The 17,814-nt window shown below is 39.0% G+C and overlaps 1 protein-coding gene and 1 long non-coding RNA gene across 2 annotated transcripts; one reads left to right on the top strand and one right to left on the bottom strand.

The window, feature by feature from the left end:
• Positions 1–1,003: 1,003 nt before the first annotated feature.
• On the top strand, positions 1,004–2,397 carry LOC133722080 (transcription factor JAMYB). The gene is made up of 2 exons (XM_062148898.1): positions 1,004–1,401; positions 1,632–2,397. The coding sequence occupies exons 1-2, from the start codon at positions 1,091–1,093 to the stop codon at positions 2,236–2,238; spliced, it is 918 nt and encodes a 305-aa protein (XP_062004882.1). The 5' UTR covers positions 1,004–1,090; the 3' UTR covers positions 2,239–2,397.
• Positions 2,398–16,409: 14,012 nt separating this feature from the next.
• LOC133722479 (uncharacterized) lies at positions 16,410–17,373 on the bottom strand. The gene is made up of 2 exons (XR_009852767.1): positions 16,868–17,373; positions 16,410–16,680 (listed from the first exon to the last, which is right to left on the bottom strand). It is a non-coding gene; the product is annotated as an uncharacterized LOC133722479 (long non-coding RNA).
• Between the last annotated feature and the right edge of the window lie 441 nt (positions 17,374–17,814).

The raw sequence follows: 17,814 nt of genomic DNA on the forward strand, positions 1-17,814 counted from the left end.
ACTTTTGTATAATAACCTCAAACCTGTTTGTATAAAAAAATAAATAAATAAATAAAATAAAAACACCTCATATATACCTGTTTCCACTCCAAGGTGACTAAATAAGGGAAAAACCAGCATATTGCACATGTGAGTGTGAGACACATTCTTCGCTGCACACAAGTTTCGATTTGCTTCGGCCACCTTGCAGTTTATTCCCGTGGTGAAATTTCTCTGCATGATTATTACATTGTAGTTTCTCCAGTGGTGAAATTTCTACACGGTAAGGTTCTAATTCGCCACATTTCTTAATAGTCAGCCAACTTAGCTAGCTTTCCTCAAGAAAAGATTAATTTGTTGGGTTAAGTCGGTGGAAGATCATCATAAGATTAAGAAGGTCATAAGTTGGCGGCTTCCTCAACATAAGATTAATTAGATCGGTTATGTTGGTATTGACCCTTTTCGTCAACCATGGTAAATTCCTATCAATTGAGTCACCTAACACCAGCATCGAATAGTAAAATAAAACGATCAAAATGGAAAGAAAAGAAAATTGAAAACAATGCATATGGTCTAGTTCTGTGAGAGCAAGAGGCTAATTGGTAGGTCAAATTTTGTTAGTATTATAATTTAAACCACACACAGCCATGGTGTAAAACATGTATAGATGTGAGATCGACCTTCTTCTTCAAAGTTGAAACACATAATTAAATAGAAATAATAAAGAAAAAACACTCCACTCTGCATCTTTTTTGTATTTTAATATTGAAGTGATCGAATTGTACAAGTCGATCTATTAGAAGTTTGTGCGCGTGAGACATTAGTTCTTGGTGGATAAGTCAAAGGGTCAAACTCCAAACTATAGTATATTGATTATGTATCCAGCAGAATTCCTAGTATTAATTCTTTATTAACTTTTGAATTTTGATTTCAGGAGTCTTGACCGCGTTCCATCACACGCTCACCGTTTTATTCTTAGTCCGATCCTTTTCTTAAATCTTACCTTTATATAAACCCCCTCATATTTCATCTAATGCATTCCCTAATCAAGTAATCATAAATTCCTAAATACAAGTGCAATCTCTCTCTCACTTTCTACATACAGACAGATATGGATGTTGATCAGTACTTACTGAGAGGTTATACTTCATCTGTAACTCATGAGTTACCAAGCTGTGATCCAGAAGATGATCTGCGAAAAGGGCCATGGACAGTTGAGGAAGATTCCATTCTCATGGAGTATATCAACACTCACGGCGAGGGCCGGTGGAATTCACTGGCCGGAAACTCGGGCCTGAAACGAAGCGGCAAAAGCTGCAGACTGAGATGGTTGAACTACTTGCGCCCAAATGTTCGACGTGGAAATATCACCCTCCAAGAACAGCTTCTGATTCTTCAACTTCATTCTCGCTGGGGCAACAGGTATGTACATGTTGTTGTGAATCTCTTTTGCATATACAGTAACTTCAACCCTAACCTTGTATTACAAATTCATAAGTTCACATCTGATTGATTTGCTCATAGAAATTATACGAATACAGTGCACCATAATTAGTCCACTTTTGCTCTATTACACAATTAGGATTAAAGTCTAATTAATTGCTTAAACTTACGTACAGTTACTTTGAAAGCTAATGAAATTGATGGATCAGGTGGTCGAAGATAGCGGAATACTTGCCGGGAAGAACAGACAATGAGATCAAAAACTACTGGAGAACAAGAGTCCAAAAGCAAGCAAAGCAGCTCAACTGTGACGTCAACAGCAAGCAATTCCAGGACGCCATGCGTTACGTATGGATTCCGCGCTTAATGGAACGGATCCGGGCCTCATCCGATTCTACTGTGTTATCGGGTCAACCCACGGAAACCGCCACCTCCACTGCATTTACACCACCAGATGACTGCTGCCTCACTGACCATAGTAATACGGCGGCTGCTGGGTCTTCTCACTACTGGGTTGACCCGAACTACCTGCCTGAGGCGTCTGCAACTACGTCCGGCTCAACGGAACTTCAAGATTGTTTGAATATTCCCGAGCCTACCAGTACTGAGTTCAGCGAACTCAACTGCTATCCAATGAACGGGCAATATTATTCTTCAACAAACGGGTCGGGTTGTTATCAAGATGGTTCAGAAATTCAAGGTTCCGAGCAAATAGACAGCAGCAACAGTTGGTCAACTCCTGGTGGGGACTTAGTGGAGAATTTATGGAATGAAGAGAATATATGGTTCTTGCAACAACAGCTTAATAGCGACTGATATGTGAAGTCATCGGGGTCTTAGATTAACAGTACCTAGTACGTGGGTGATTCCATGGCGTACGTAGTGAATAGTAGTACAAACTTAATTTGTGCTCTTTTTTTTCCAGACAAATATTAGAGAGAGTATTGCAACTAAATGTATGAAATGCTTTTATCTTGTGCATTTTTACTTGGATCTTATAATCAGTACATTAGTCTGAGGATACGTTTGTTCTTAAATGAAAGTTCTCTCGTGCTATTTTTCATGCATGTGAAATCTTCTTCTAACTAAACAGAATTGGTTACAACAAATGCTATTCTTTGGCCTGATAAGCAGAACAACCTAGTGGCCGGTTCAAGTAAGACTCATGCATGTACATACTTGTAGTCATGGGACTGAAATATGCCCTAGCTAGCGATAATGTGGAACTCATCAATCAAGGAGGAAATCCTACAACCGATAACCAACCTACCACGGTGACTGTGAGAGGAAAATGAGATTAATAGAACTTTAAGCTAATTTATTCAACTACTTATAAATGGTAGATTAAGTTAAAGTTGGAGGTTGCCAAAGAGGTAACAAATGTCCTCTATAATAGAATTCAGTTAAACAAGTATTGACTTGAGCGGCAAGTGAGCTGTGACATGTTGGTAATTTTTAATTCCAATATTTTAAGGGTCATGGTTCGATTCTCACGGGCATATGTAAGGGTGGGGTAGACAAATATTTTTTATTTTTTTTTTGTAAAAAAAAGTATTGACTTGAGCCTAAGTATTTTTAAGAGGTAACCCCATTCTCCTCTAAATAGAACAAATTATTTGCCGCATAACAAGCGTAGCTGAATACTTAAGCACTAAGAACATTGTTTGAAACCCTTAACATGTCATTGTTTCTTCAAGGAAAGAGACCATCAAGATTTTATTCGAGGAGCTCCTCATCATTACATGCCGAACGATACAAAAGTGAAGTAGTCACAAACTATCCTACGTACTAATGCATGGGATCAATTTACTTCTAAATTCAACTAATTTATTTAATATTGTATTTGTATTGATATATTAATATACCGTGAACAAATCTAGAAAAATAAAATTAAAATAAAAAATCTTTGCATGCTTAATTAATTATGTCTTGCAATTCTAACAAGGGGAGGGGTGGCGTCCTGAACGTAGGCTGCTATTAGAATGTAATTAATTAAACGTGGCTAATTAACGCTTTCAACTGTCTATAAAATATATGTGTATTTGTGATTGAATTAAGAGATTGACCCGTTGACTGATGAGAGTTCGTAACGCATTCAACGGCTTCCGTACATGAAGCACTATCGGCCGCAACCATTGAAAGTTTGAAACCCTTAAACTCAAACTTTGGTCATATACATATATCTCTCTATTAATTATCTCAAATTTGGGTCAACTAAATGATGAGGAATGCAGATCAACCAAACTATTAATCAAAGAGTCATAATAATACACTAAGATCCTCATTGGTATTCACTCACCAAAAAAATTATGCTCAATCATCATTCAATATAAATTCAACTATTGAAAACAAAACAACTCAATCTAAAAATAATTTTTTTCCACCATTAAATTTACATCTAATGATAATTCTTTTCATCGTTGAATTTACATCGAATGATGGTTGAGCATAATTTTCTTGATCAGTTACTGAGCAGGTGAACATGCTCATTGAGATCATATCAAATATCCATTTTTTAATATAATATTAAAAACTTGAATTAAATACTATTTTATTTCAATCTTGATGTTAAACTCAATAGTAGCTAATCATAAAATTCATGGTCATCAATTATCAGGTGAACCTACTAGCTTTGCTCACACATGTTATGTATGTGCAAGTTTTTTCACAATTTATTAAGTAGTACGAAATTATTTGAGACGAATTATTATTTTCATATGCTGAATAGTATTAGTAGATTTTTTGTGTTCTATTTTTTTATTCAATATATATATATATATATATATATATATATATATATATATATATATATATATCCTTACTTTAAGCATTTGAAGATTTTTACTATTTTACACTAGTATGTGATCTAATTTAATGATCTCAACAGTTGAACATTTAGATTCATATGCAAGAATTGTGTCTACAAAAAATCAACCAAATCCATGATCATTTGGTCACTCAAAAGTTTGTAAACAAATGTAATCCGTTAGATAAAATTAAAATGAACATTGTGCAAATCAAATGGTTAAACGTTTTCCGATTTGGCAAATTTTTTGTAGGATTCATATATGTGTAGGTAACTAGAGAATGAATGGTGTGATTTTTTTTTTTTTTGAGAAGAAATAGAATCCATTAATAACCAAAAAAATTACAAAGCATTGGAATAACCGGTTGTGGTATCAACACCACGACACATATTCCTACCAAGATCCATAGTTATGGGTCCGTCACTAATAGTAACATCCATGAACCGAAAAGGTCCAACCCCTAACCAATTTTTACGCCTATCACCCCAGGCTACAAAGAAAGATAACCAATCCCGAGTGTCACGATACGACCTCGTCACCAACATCCAGACGAACCACTCCACCCTCTTCCACACCGTGTCCCTAAACTGCCAGGCCACGTGCAAGGGAAATCCACCTTTCCGTTGATAACCAAACAACATCGAAATTGTAACATATTGTTCCCAGGACTAACACCATATAGATGGCTCCACGTACAACACGACCAAAACCTCGAAACCCTAGCTCAATTGAGTAGGGACGTTTTATTTGACCTAACCAAAAACCTGAAACTAAAACCCTAATAAAAAACTGAAAGAAACTACCATGATTGACCAACCGCTCAGGCACCGCCACCTCCACCCACCCAAGGACGGCCACCCACCCACTGCACAGCCACTGCCCTAATCGATTTAACCACCTGATATCCAACCAACCGTCGGTGATTGACCAAGCTCCATACATCATCCCAAACCCAAGCCAACGCCCCAGTTTCAGACTCCATGCCCACAGAGCCAACAACCACCGCCACGCATCATGAACCCAGTCGAGAATGCCACAGATCTCGTCAATCAACATCCTAACACCACCTTCACCTCTGCGCAGACTCCATAAGCCAAGAGTCATCCACCTCCACCATCTCCAATGTATCCCACCAACATCATGTCGATCACCGACGCTCCACCAGACATAACCACCACGGCAACTAAGGACAGACTCAACCAGATCACGTTGCCCCGAAGCCATCCCCCAGCCCACACCATGTGAGCCCCCAAAAATTTTTGTTTAATTTTTGAAGGTAATATTTCGCCAATAAGGTTTTCGCAAGGTGATTTAAGTGAAGGAATTAATTTTTGGAAATTATTTTGGTATCAAGATCACAATTTGGGCCTCATAATTTAAGTTTGGGCCAGAGTCCTTCGTTTTGGGCCCAGAAGGTTACATAAGTTTAGTGAGGCGACAGTTTGTTCAATTTTCGAAGACGATAAATCGAGTTGTAACAAAGTTTTGGATTTTGAGTTTTTACAAAATTGAGTTTTGGGCCTAGTACGAAGTCGACAAATAACTTAGGAAGTTTCTGACGAAAAGCGAATAAAAGAAAAGTCCCGAGCCCAAAACCCGAAAGAAATTAGCTAGAGGAGTTTCGTAATTCGTAGCAAGGGTAAAATGGGCATTTCACGCAGATGGGTATAAATAGAAAACCTTGAGTGTGAAAACCCTAGCATCATTTCTCTCCCTCACTCTCGGCCGCGTTCTGTCGCTCTCCCCGACCTCTCTTTCTCGCACACTCTCTCTTCTTCCCTCTGTAACCACCGGAAAACACCGGTTCCAGCCACCACCTCCTGACATCGCCTCCACCCTTCGAACAGCATCCAAATCCGACCAAAACCCGAGCCCGGCACCGCCATGCATCAACTCTAGCCTCCACACGCGACCACCAAACCTGCCATCCTTACTCCTCCGATCTCCAGTTGCTGATGCACACCATCACTACCAGAAATTGAAGCACCAAGCCCTAGAGAGCAAAACCCGAACCATAGCCTCAAACTCCGACCACCGGAAAACGCCATGCAAGCTCGCCGGAACTCGAGGTTCTGCATGTCTTCATTCTCCGATCTCCAGCTCGAATCGAGCTTCAATACCTCCATAAACGAAGTCGAAGCCCCACCATCATTCGAAACCCCAAATTCTGGACCTCCGACTCCGACCAGAACCGCCGCACGCGCCGCCGCTGGCGCGTCGACCACCGTAGCTCCGCCGCTCATAATCACCGGATCTTCAGGCCTTCTCGATTAGGTAATTATCGTACCCTCCATCAATTGACACATCCAATTTTGATTTGGATTAGAAATCCTAACCCACTGCCATTTAATTTGAAATTGAGGATTGGATGGACTTCTGCATTCTGGGAGAATTTGGAGAAGAGAGGAACTGTTGGGTTAATTTGATTGATATCGAGAAAAGGGCAAGGACCTTGAACTCAGTCCTGGTTGTAAAATTGGTTAGGTGTTGAATACTGAATGTATTGTTTTTCTGCTAGAGGTTCGAATGGTTGATGGTGGTGAAGCACAGCCATGTTAAGTTGACTGCAAGTTTGGAGAAGAAAGATGGTAAGGGTTGGGTATTTGGATCTGTTTTGCCGTGTATTGTTCATACTTAGTGGAATTGTGGTGTTTTGGGTTATTTGAAAAGATATTGATATGTGTTTGGGAACTTGCCATGTTAGTGAACAAAGATGAGAGTGATTGAATGCTGTTATTAATTTTGAAAAAATGTTGTTTCACAAGAATGGACAAAGAGAGACCGATTTTGTGGGTTTTGACAAGTAAATTAGTGTGGTGAATGATATTATTGAGAATGGGTTAAAAGTTGAATTAAGTATCCTGTAGCTATCATATCCCGAAATGAATTTGAGAAACAAATTGTTCGGGAATGCAATTATTTATTCGCTTAAGGTTAACGAGTAAGTAAAAAGGGTGAAACCGGTTGACCCAAATTACATGAAGACACGAAGTATGATCTCCATATCCCGGATAAGCTTACGATGTTAAGTGGATTATTCGGGAATGGTAATCGTCATTTGTTTTCTTAAAGTAGAAATGCTAAACAAATTTTGGTGAAAGTGCTAAGTGTAATCACCATATCCTAAATGATTCAAATGCTACATCATTTGGATTGCTTGGGAATGGATAATAGAATTTATCAACTAAAGGAAAATTCTACAAACACAAGGTACCGAGATCATTGTTTGATTAAAGAATAATCCGGTGGACTTTAAGGAAATTAAGTAAATGTTTTGGTTGCTCGGTTAGTTGAGTTATAATGAAGTCAAGTTACTTATTGGTTTAATTTTATTAGAAAGGACTCGAGCATGTGCACTTGGATTTGAACAAATGATCGAAAGTCGAGAACGAACCCGAATGTGGACGAGCACTCCAATTCCAGGTAGGGTGAGCTGTCCCTTCCTTGTTAGAGGCTTTTCTATATGTGGAATGCTCTAGTATAATAATATGTTGCCTGCAAGTATGTTTTTGGTTGTTCATTAGTCGATGCCTCGTGATTAGGGATGGCAATGGGGCGGGTTGGGGATGGGGATCACAATACCATCCCCATCCCCGGGGTCATTCTTCACCCCCATCCCCGCCCCAATCCCCAATAAAAATATATTGGGGATTCCCCGTCCCCATCCCCACTGGGGACTAGGCCTCCAAACCCGCCCAAAATCCCCGATAAGAATTTAATAAATAAAATAACTTTTTTCTCATATTGCCTTTTTAAAAATCAAAATCTACAACAAATAAAATTAAAACATGATTAAATTCATAAATCAAGTGAGTGCAAAAGTCAAAACACCATTAAAGTAAAATTGTAGCCATTAAAGTAAAGTAGTAAATGTATATATTTGTGATTTATATTATAAAAAATAAATTAATATATTTATATAAATTAAATATATGTATATATTATTGGGGCGGGTTTGGGGATGGGGATCACAATACCACCCCATCCCCAATTTTAGATAGTGGGGATTGGGGATCCCCATCCCCATTCCCCATTTGTCCCCGAATTCTCCCCCCATTAGGGGCGGGTATCCAATGGAGCTCCGCCCCGCTGGGGATTTTTGCCATCCCTACTCGTGATATCCGTGTTTCCATAACTGATAATTGCTTATTGTGAAAACCGAGGCTAGACTTGCATGTTGAGATACTGTACCCATTGTATGTTTGTACTTGTGACCTGAAAGTGAATGGGACCTAGACGCGTAGATTCCTAGGGATCCCACGGTGTCGATAACCGTGAACTTCCGGAGGGGGCCGTGCTCCTATGTTTGTCGAGAAAGAGTGAGTACAGACAGTGAACCAGTCATAGGAGACTCAGGGCCAGGAAATGGACACTTTCGCTACTTGTAGTCGGAAGTACTACAGAGTAGTTGGCCGGTTCTCGAAGGATGACGAACCAAGTCGGTCACCGATTTGTTTGAGTTTAGCCGGCAGGTAAATATCTCGGAGCTCCAAATTGTGTGACGCATACTGCATATGCTTATTAAAAGAAATAAATGTTTGTGGTTGCCTATTTTAAAATTGTTTTCGATAAACGTGCACAATATTATGTAGTAAATATTTTCGATTATTATTATTATTATTATTTTCAAACCTAGCATGGTTGGGTCGGCCCCTACTGGGCATGCGAGGACGAAAGCTCACCCCTACAATAGTGTGCAGGTTTCGAGCATGTGGTCGGGAAGCGTACAGGGGAGGCACATGGCCCGGCTTGACACATTCTTCTTTAATTTTATCAAAAGAAGGTTTTGGTCCTTAATCGGATTTTGAAGTAGCTTGTTTATTTACTTTTTGTCTATTTCCTAATCGTTTACCAAAATTTCGAGAGACCCGTAACTCTGGGGCGCGTCTCTCATACTTGTATTTACTTGGTGATTTGTTATTTTCCAAATTGGGCTCCTATTGTAAGCCCAAATCCTTTAGCCCACTTTAAATTCTGTTTTGGAAAATATGTTGTTCGGTTGCTAGAGTGATTTGTCCAAGAAAGTGTTTTGTGAACCAACAGTCTAAACCCAAAAGGCCTTGCGATTTCGGGTTGATGAGTTATCGGGATGTCATTCGTGACATGTCGGTTTCTCATTGGCTCAAGGTCGCGGCGCTGTGGGACCCCTCTCTCGGGTCACCACACACCAGATCTGTGCGGGCCGGCAATCAATACCAGCAGCGCCGCCACTAGAGAATGGAAGAAAAGCATACCCAAACAACCAAGCTTATCATAGCATAGAGCAAAAGAACCAGAGGCCCGTCCGGCTGCTCCTACCTCATGCCGGCGAGGTATGGCGCCATCGCTAGCACAGAAGGGCCGCCGGACAAGCAGTAGAAACCGTTTTGAAAACCCCAACCCTAAAACGCTCCTTTTTTCTCTCTTTCGGCCTGGTTGAGTAGGTTCCTACCCAAGCATAAATGGTGTGATTATTAAAATACATGCTAAAAATAAAGACATCTTCACTTTAAGAGTTTAAGGATGTCCTTATATATATACAGAGTCCGTCTCTGGAAAGGACGTATGTTCGTCTCAGGAACGGACGTCCGTTCCTTAGCTAAGGAACGGATTTCCATATTTGACCCACTTTTCGATCATATTTTCACATCTTAACCGTTCAGATTTTAGGTCCTAATGTATAGATCACTTCTACAAATTTTCAGCCAATTTGATGATCGTTAAGGCATCCAAAAATATAATTTACCATTATAAACACGAACGGTTCCAGTTCGACAGATTCTGTCCGTTCATGTAAATTGCAGTTTTGGATGCCTTAACGATCATCAATTTGGCTGAAAATTTACATAAGTGATCTATACATTAGGACCTAAAAACAGAATGGGTAAGATGTGAATATGTGATCGAAAAGTGGTTCAAAAATGGAAATTCGTTCCTTAGCTAAGGAACGGAGGTCCTCCGTTCCTGAGCAAGTTTATATATATATATATATATATAGTTTTTCTCTGCTAAGGAGGTCCTTAGATATATATATCTAATGATTTCCTTGATATACCCACTTTTCGATCGCATATCCACATCTCGACGGTTCAGTTTTTGCGTATATATGACTAGATCATCTCTGCAAATTTTCAGCCAAATTGATAATCATTAAGGCATTCAAAACTGCGATTTACAATTATGAACACGAACGGTTCAAGTTGGACGGATTCGGTTCATTCATTGATTTAATCTAGTTCGATACCTTAACGATCATCAATTTGGCTGAAAATTTACATAAGTGGTCTATACATTAGGACCTAAAAACTGAACAGTCGAGATATGGATATGCGATCGAAAAGTAGGTCTATCAAGGAAATCCTTAGATATTTAATATCTAAGGACCTCCTTAGCAGAGAGACGTTGTGTGTGTGTGTGTGTGTGTGTATATATATACATAGGCCGGATCAGAAGCGGATGTCCGCACAGATGCAAAAGTGCGAACTTCCATCCTTAGGCCTCAATCAGGCGTCGATGGCGGCGTTGCTGTTGCCGGACAAAGACTCTGGACATCCCGGACAGCGTTGCCCATCAAGGCAAAGGCTCAAGTGATCGGATTCTCAAGCATGCGCGGCGAGCTCACCTGAAACCATGGAAGCACCATCAAGGTCGACTTCGAACTCTTCATCAATGAGTCCAGCAACAAGAAGAAGCTCAACATGGAGGCCTGGTTCCGTCTGGAAAGAGTAGCTCCGCCCGTCGGCGCCTGATGCAGCTGTGAGGACAGACGTCCGCACTTTTTCTGTTTTGCGGACGTCCACTTTTGAACGGCTATGTATGTATGTATGTATGAAGGATCTGAGGCGGATGTCCGTGAAGTAGGAAATATGCGGACTAAATATGTTATCAGCCGTTGGTTGTTTTAAAGAAATTCAATGAGTCAACTTAATTTTCAAAGCTCATATGCGGGTCTGACCAACATCATCTTCTCTAAGCAAAGGGGAAAAGGCGAGTCTATTTCGCCTCTTGAAGAATCCAGAATGAGTCTGTTTCGCAACTCGAATTTCTGCATCCAAGCAAAGGGGAAAAGGCAGATAGCTTCACCCGCATGGTGCCAGGTTTTCTCCCGATCTTTTTTCAGAGGCAGAACGACAAAAAGACCAGACCCATCTCAAATGTTATGCAGTCCTCCAAATTCCAATCTCTTCTATCATTGCGTTTCCATAGTCACATCTCTCACCGATGAAGCTTGACTTTGAAGAGTTTTTTTTTGTTCTTTTGTTCTGGGTTGGTAGTTTGGTACTAATTTCCCCTAGACTTCTCTCCTAATCTTTGTCTCTTAGATACAAGTCCTCCCTTTTTGAGTTCTAATCTTCTCTCTCAAACTTCTATCTCAAAATCAAGGAGTTTATGGGCATCAGTTTCTCAGATACAGAGTTTTTTATTTTCTAGGCATCAATTTCTGGGCTCAACTCTATTAATTGAAATTTGATGTTTGGATTTACAGGAAAGTTTGGGTTTGCTTGATTGTGATTCAATTTAAAAGAAAAAATAATTCTTGATGAAAGTTAACATCAATACTCCACTATCAATAGAACACTATTCCAGTCTTGTAGATGTTTGAAGATTAGAAAAGATGAGAGGGTCGAAGGGAAAGGGATTGTGAGAATGGTGAAGGGGAGGAGTGAATGTGAAGTTGGAAAGGAGCTTGAGGCGGCGATGGTTGGCGGGTTTCTTTGGGGAATAGGAGATGAGCAACAACACTAGAAGTGCTATGGTGATATATATGAATACTGAGGTCCTGCCCATTTCAAATCTACACTTTCTAATCAATCTGTTTATGGATTTGGAGATTAAAGAGATGCAGAAGGATTAGGATCACGAGCAAGTTTCAATCTTTAGAAAACTATAATAGAGTTGGAGACGAATGAGAAGTGTGTTAACTAATTGGACTGTGCAGCATCTATGTGGGTGGGACCCGCATGTAAATTAAGTTGATTGGCTAGCTGATACGTACTTAGTTAGCATTTTTCCTTCTTCACGGATGTCCGCCTCATGTTGGATAGATTAGATTAGTCCTTTTTTATTTTAATCTAGTTCGATATCTTAACGATCATCAATTTGGCTAAAAATTTACATAAGTGACCTATACATTAGAATTTAAAAACTGAATGGTCGAGATGCCGAAATGCGATCGAAAAGTGAGTTCCACAAGGAATCCCTTAAAATGACAAAAAAAATAGATTCCTCACTAGAATGGCTATATATCTATATATATGTATATATGTATGTATATATATATATACACACACACACACGTCCCTCCTCCAGCCTCGATCAAGCAGCGGTTTCAGGCCCTACAGTTGCCGAACGAACCCTCTGGACATCCCGGACGGCACCACCATCAAGGCGAAGGCTCAGTTGATCGGAATCGAATGTGTGCGCGACGAGCTCGCCTGAAACCATGGAAGCCCATCGAGGTCGACTTCGAACTCTTCATCAACGACTCCAGCGGTAAGCAGAGGCTCGACATCGAGGCCTGGTTTGGATCCAGCAACCGCAGCGCCGCCTGATCAAGGCCGGAGGAGGGACGTCCGCACTCTTGCGTCTGTGCAGACATCCTCCTCTGAACGGCTCCGTGTGTATATATATATATACAGTCATTGTCTGCTAAGGAGGTCATTAAATATTAATATCCAAAGATTTCCTTGATATACCGACTTTTCGATCGCATATCCACATATCAACCATTCAGTTTTTAGGTATTTATGACTAGATCATATTTTCAACCAAATTGATAATCATTAAGACATTCAAAACTGCGATTTACAATTATGAACACGAACGGTTCACGTTGGACAGATTCGGTTCGTTCAGCTCGATACCTTAACAATCATCAAGTTGGCTGAAAATTTGCATAAGTGATCTATACATTAGGACCTAAAAACTGAACGGTCGAGATGTGGATATGCGATCAAAAAGTAGGTCTATCAAGGAAATCCTTAGATATTAATATCTAAGGACCTCCTTAGCAGAGAAAAGTTATATATATATATATATCAATGTTCTAAAAAACCCCCTAGGCGGCCACCTAGGCGCTAGGTGATAAGGAATCGATCGGATTTTGGCCTAGGCATTGCCCTTAGGCGTTGGGCTACTAGGCGGGTTAGGCAAGGACTAGGCGGCGTTAGGCGGGGCGGGGACTAGGTGGCCCTAAACCCTAATTTATTCTATATTTTGACTATTTTTATATTTATAATTAATTTTTAGACTTTAAATATTTTTATTTATATTATTATAGGTCATAAAAATAATTTTAAAAATAAAAAAAATAAAAACTGCCTAGGCCCCTAGGCGCTAGTCCCCGGGTCATTGCCCGACTAGCGCCTAGCGTTTTTTAGAACCTTAATATATACACACACACATACATATGCGCTTCTGGGTTCGTTGTTACATACATATGCGCTTCTGGGTTCGTTGTTAGAAATGCTTCTAGTCAACCTACTCTTGCGGGTGCAAACAGTATATACTGGTGGTTAAAGACATCCTAATTATGGAAGCTATAACTCTTTGAGATAGTCTTTTTCAAACGAAAGCTAAAGGGTTACCCAAATTCAATTAAAAGGTGATTTAAAATTACTCATTAATTGTTTGAACGGTACAATTTCAATTCCTTGAAAAATCAAGTAAGTTCTACCCAATACATCAAGTCTATGTGCTTCTTTTGAAGAAATTAATCTTTTTCCAGCACATGCCTGTTGGGGAACAATCACTTATATGATGTTTAATCATAACAGAAATTTCAATAAGGATTGAAAGTAATGCTTCAATCCTAATATACGAGTATAGTAATATTTGAATCCTATTATACGAGAGCAGTTTGTAGACAAAATGAATGTTACGACAAGAATTGCAAGTAAGAGTGCAATCCTGAAAAAATAAAAGCAGTATAAGAAAAGGAACTCACTAACTTGATTTTCAGATTGAGGCATGCAAAATGCACTGGACTAAAGACAGATTTCGCCTCTGCCCTTGTGCTTCCAGTTCAATGGGCGTCCATCTTGTAGAATACAACAATTGATGATCCAAAATTAAAGCACTGTAATTTTGGACTTTGGCGAACCATAAATTATATTATGTAATCTCTACAAATGAAGTAGACTTGTAGAAAAAATGAGGAAGAACTCGTTGATTCAATGACTTGATTCGTTGATCTATCTTGTTCTATTTGATTTGATCTGTATATGATATGTTTTAAAGGAGATATGACTATGGGTTTATATAAAAACTCAAGTGAACCAACATGTCTGTTCACTTATCTCTTTGAGAGACAAACTAATTCACACAGACACATACTCGAATAAAGACATGTACCTTTTCAATTTACAAGGTCATGATGAATTGTATTTTCATTCATATTTAATTGAAATTTAAGATAAAATTTCCAACCATGCCTCAAACAAATTTTGGTGTTTATAGCCGAATTTGAGTCATTCCTTACCCACGAAACAGATTCAGTCCTCCAAGAGGCCTCTTTGCGATTCGTCAGCATTATCATTCGACTCTTTTAAGTATTAGTTGCCCACAGAATTTCTCTTTGTAGCTCTTCTGTAGACTTGCCTTAAATAAATAAAAATTATGTTATGACCTGAAATTCCACGTTGTTTTTGCAACTTCTAGAATGAAATGTTCAACGGCCGCAACTCTTTGAAAGTTCATTTTGGTCTTGGTTATAAATAAATATATGTGAAACACAAATTGGGGTCAACTAAAGAAGCTTCTGGCTGGCCTTTGTCCACTACTGATTCAGCTGGGAGAAGAAGACGACCATAACTGCGCTGGTTTCCTATATTGGTACTTCTCCTTCTTCACTACTCTTCAGGGTGAGTACTGTCTAGTTTATTACTTTATTCTCAGTATTTTTCTATTTTGGTGCTTTTCTTGTGTTTCTGAGTGTGCAAGTGCTTAATGAGGATTGATCAGATCGGCTTGCAATTACTCTTAAGATAATAGTAGGGTAGAGTTATTGGGTGTTAATTATGCAACACTATATGCACGTGGGACTGTTGATAGTTTTCCTTGTGGAACTTCGAATCTAATTAATACATTCGATAGTATACATTTTTTTTTGACTTTGTCAAGGGGAACTCAAAGGCTTCCTAGACCCAAAAAACCCCTTTGGCGCATGTGAAATGTTCCAACTGTGCATTGCAGCACAGTGTCTGGCCACTTTGACAGCTTCGGGGTTCGAACCTAGGTTGGGGAGCACACCCAACTAGGCAAGAACCACTAGGCCACTTGCAGTGGTTAGATAGTATACATGTAACATGTTATCTCAATCAATTAATTTGAAGCATAAATTAGAATGAAATGTTCGATTAATTATTTGTTTGGCGAACAATTCTTAAGTTCACCCCTAAGGTGAATGAGCATATTCACCCCTGTTGTTGATTAACATATTTTTACTTAATAAATTTATAATCCAACGGTCTATATCTTAAATTATCCTTTAAAGATCATCTCTGTAAAAAATCAATCGGAAATCGTTTAATTATCTAATTGAATCAAACAAATGGATGGTTCTAACAACACTTACTACTACTATGATGAACCGTCCATCTATTTCATAGAAATGAATAACTAAAAGGTCTTCAATTTGATTGATTTTTTTACAGAGCAAATCTTTATATTACATTATACAACATGAATGGTTGGATTAGAAAATTATAAAGTTATTATGCGTTAATCGCAAGAGATTGTGAATTTGCTCATTCACCCTAGAGGTGAACCTAAGAATTGTTTTTGTTTGGCGGCTTGCAATCGTCGAGTTGTCAAAGGATGGGGTGGCTTATTAGGTTATTCAATACATCCGCATATGGCATGGTGGAAGCGTGGTGAGACAATTCAGAGTCGTCCCTATGCAACTTTGAATGAATTAATCATTTTTCGATCATAAGCATGCTACATTTTATCTCAATCTCATTAGCATCGATAATGAATTGGATTGAAATAATTTGAGCTACTCCTTGGAGATGTTGAACTAGGCTGTTGAGATGGTGTTGATGTTTTGTTGAGGCTGTCAGCCTGTCACGACGTGCTAACCCTATACATGCAATATCTCTAGTTAGTCGAGGAGAGAAACAGTGAAACACTAGTCCTGGTTAGAAAACTCTCAATCTCCTTGAAGCTTCATAGGGACATGCATATGAATCGCAAAGTTAATTACAGGCTCTAAATGGGCCTGGAATCCCAAAGGGATCTGAGTTCGAATTAATACTTGAGAATGAGTTTAACTGGCTCTCAACTACAAGCAGATCAACTTGTCACAGGGGTGGAAAATGCTCCTAGGCCCCATCACAAAGTAAGCAAATCTTAGCCCACCAAAGCTTTCTAGTGCTACAAGCTTTTTATTTGAAAATTAAGCACTGCATGTCATTGGCTGCCAATACATCAAGTCTCCTTGGTTGGTTTTCATATTTCTCAAACACGTACTCTGGCACACCAAGAGAAAAGTCTATATAATTTAACATTTTAATTAATACCATAGTTCTGTTATACCAAGAGAATGGCATGAACCGGCCATGGCCAGGAGCTACTTATTTTCAAAAATTTACTAGCACCAATATATGTCTATAAACAGTTGAAATTTGATCCTTATATAGATGAGCATAATCACTTACGGGGGAACAAGGCGGCGGATGGTTTTGTTGTCAAGGCCAAATGCCATAGACGGCTACTTTCCAGGCTTGGGTTTCATCAATATCATTGTGGTTCGGAAAACTCCACATGTAATCATGAGGAGACACACCGGAGAAGACATTCCCATCTTTTCGCTCAAACCGAAGATCATCAGCATTGGCGTAGTTGGAATCCATCGTTCCATCATCGATCAGAAGAACATCATTAGAATGGGATTGTAGGATTGCTCCCAGTAACAAGAGTAGAGAAGCCATTTAGATAGTTGCAGCTAGCTGAAGAAGCCTACGCTACTCCCTCACCCTTCTCATCAGGAGCACCCTGGATTACTTATATATACACAAACTTTCACGTAACCTGATTCAAAGAAATAGTAAATAAGTTCCAATCTGTGAACTATATATTAGTACTTAATTTTGACTAGTTTATATATTATAATAGTTAGGAAAGAAATGTTTCCACAAGCAGAGACTTCATGCAGCATTTACTTTTTCCACAAGAAAGATGTTTGAACGTGAAAATCTGTCATGCAATTCTCGCCATATATAATCAAGCGAGTTTGTAAGGAGTTGGCCACCATCTAAAGCAATGCCACTTTTACATGAGTCAATAATCGTTGGACAACCAAGAGAAGAAACCAGGTTGGCTTTCGTAATGTATTATGTATTCCTAAAAAATATATATGAATAATTGAACATTTTCCATTGATTGAAGATCGACCATACATAATAAATTATATATCATCTTAACTACTAAAACAGATGGACATTAATTCATCAAACAATTATAGGCGGGACTCGGGAATGTTGGAAACCTACCTAAGATTTGGTGAGACTGGAACTAGTCTGTCTAGTTTGGTGAAATAGTAGTCACTAGCTATATATCTTTTCGTCATTTTATCTTTTTCCTCTTACATGAAGCTTAAAGTTAA

This window comes from Rosa rugosa, chromosome 7, assembly GCF_958449725.1.
Source record: "Rosa rugosa chromosome 7, drRosRugo1.1, whole genome shotgun sequence".
NCBI classification, from domain to species: domain Eukaryota; kingdom Viridiplantae; phylum Streptophyta; class Magnoliopsida; order Rosales; family Rosaceae; genus Rosa; species Rosa rugosa.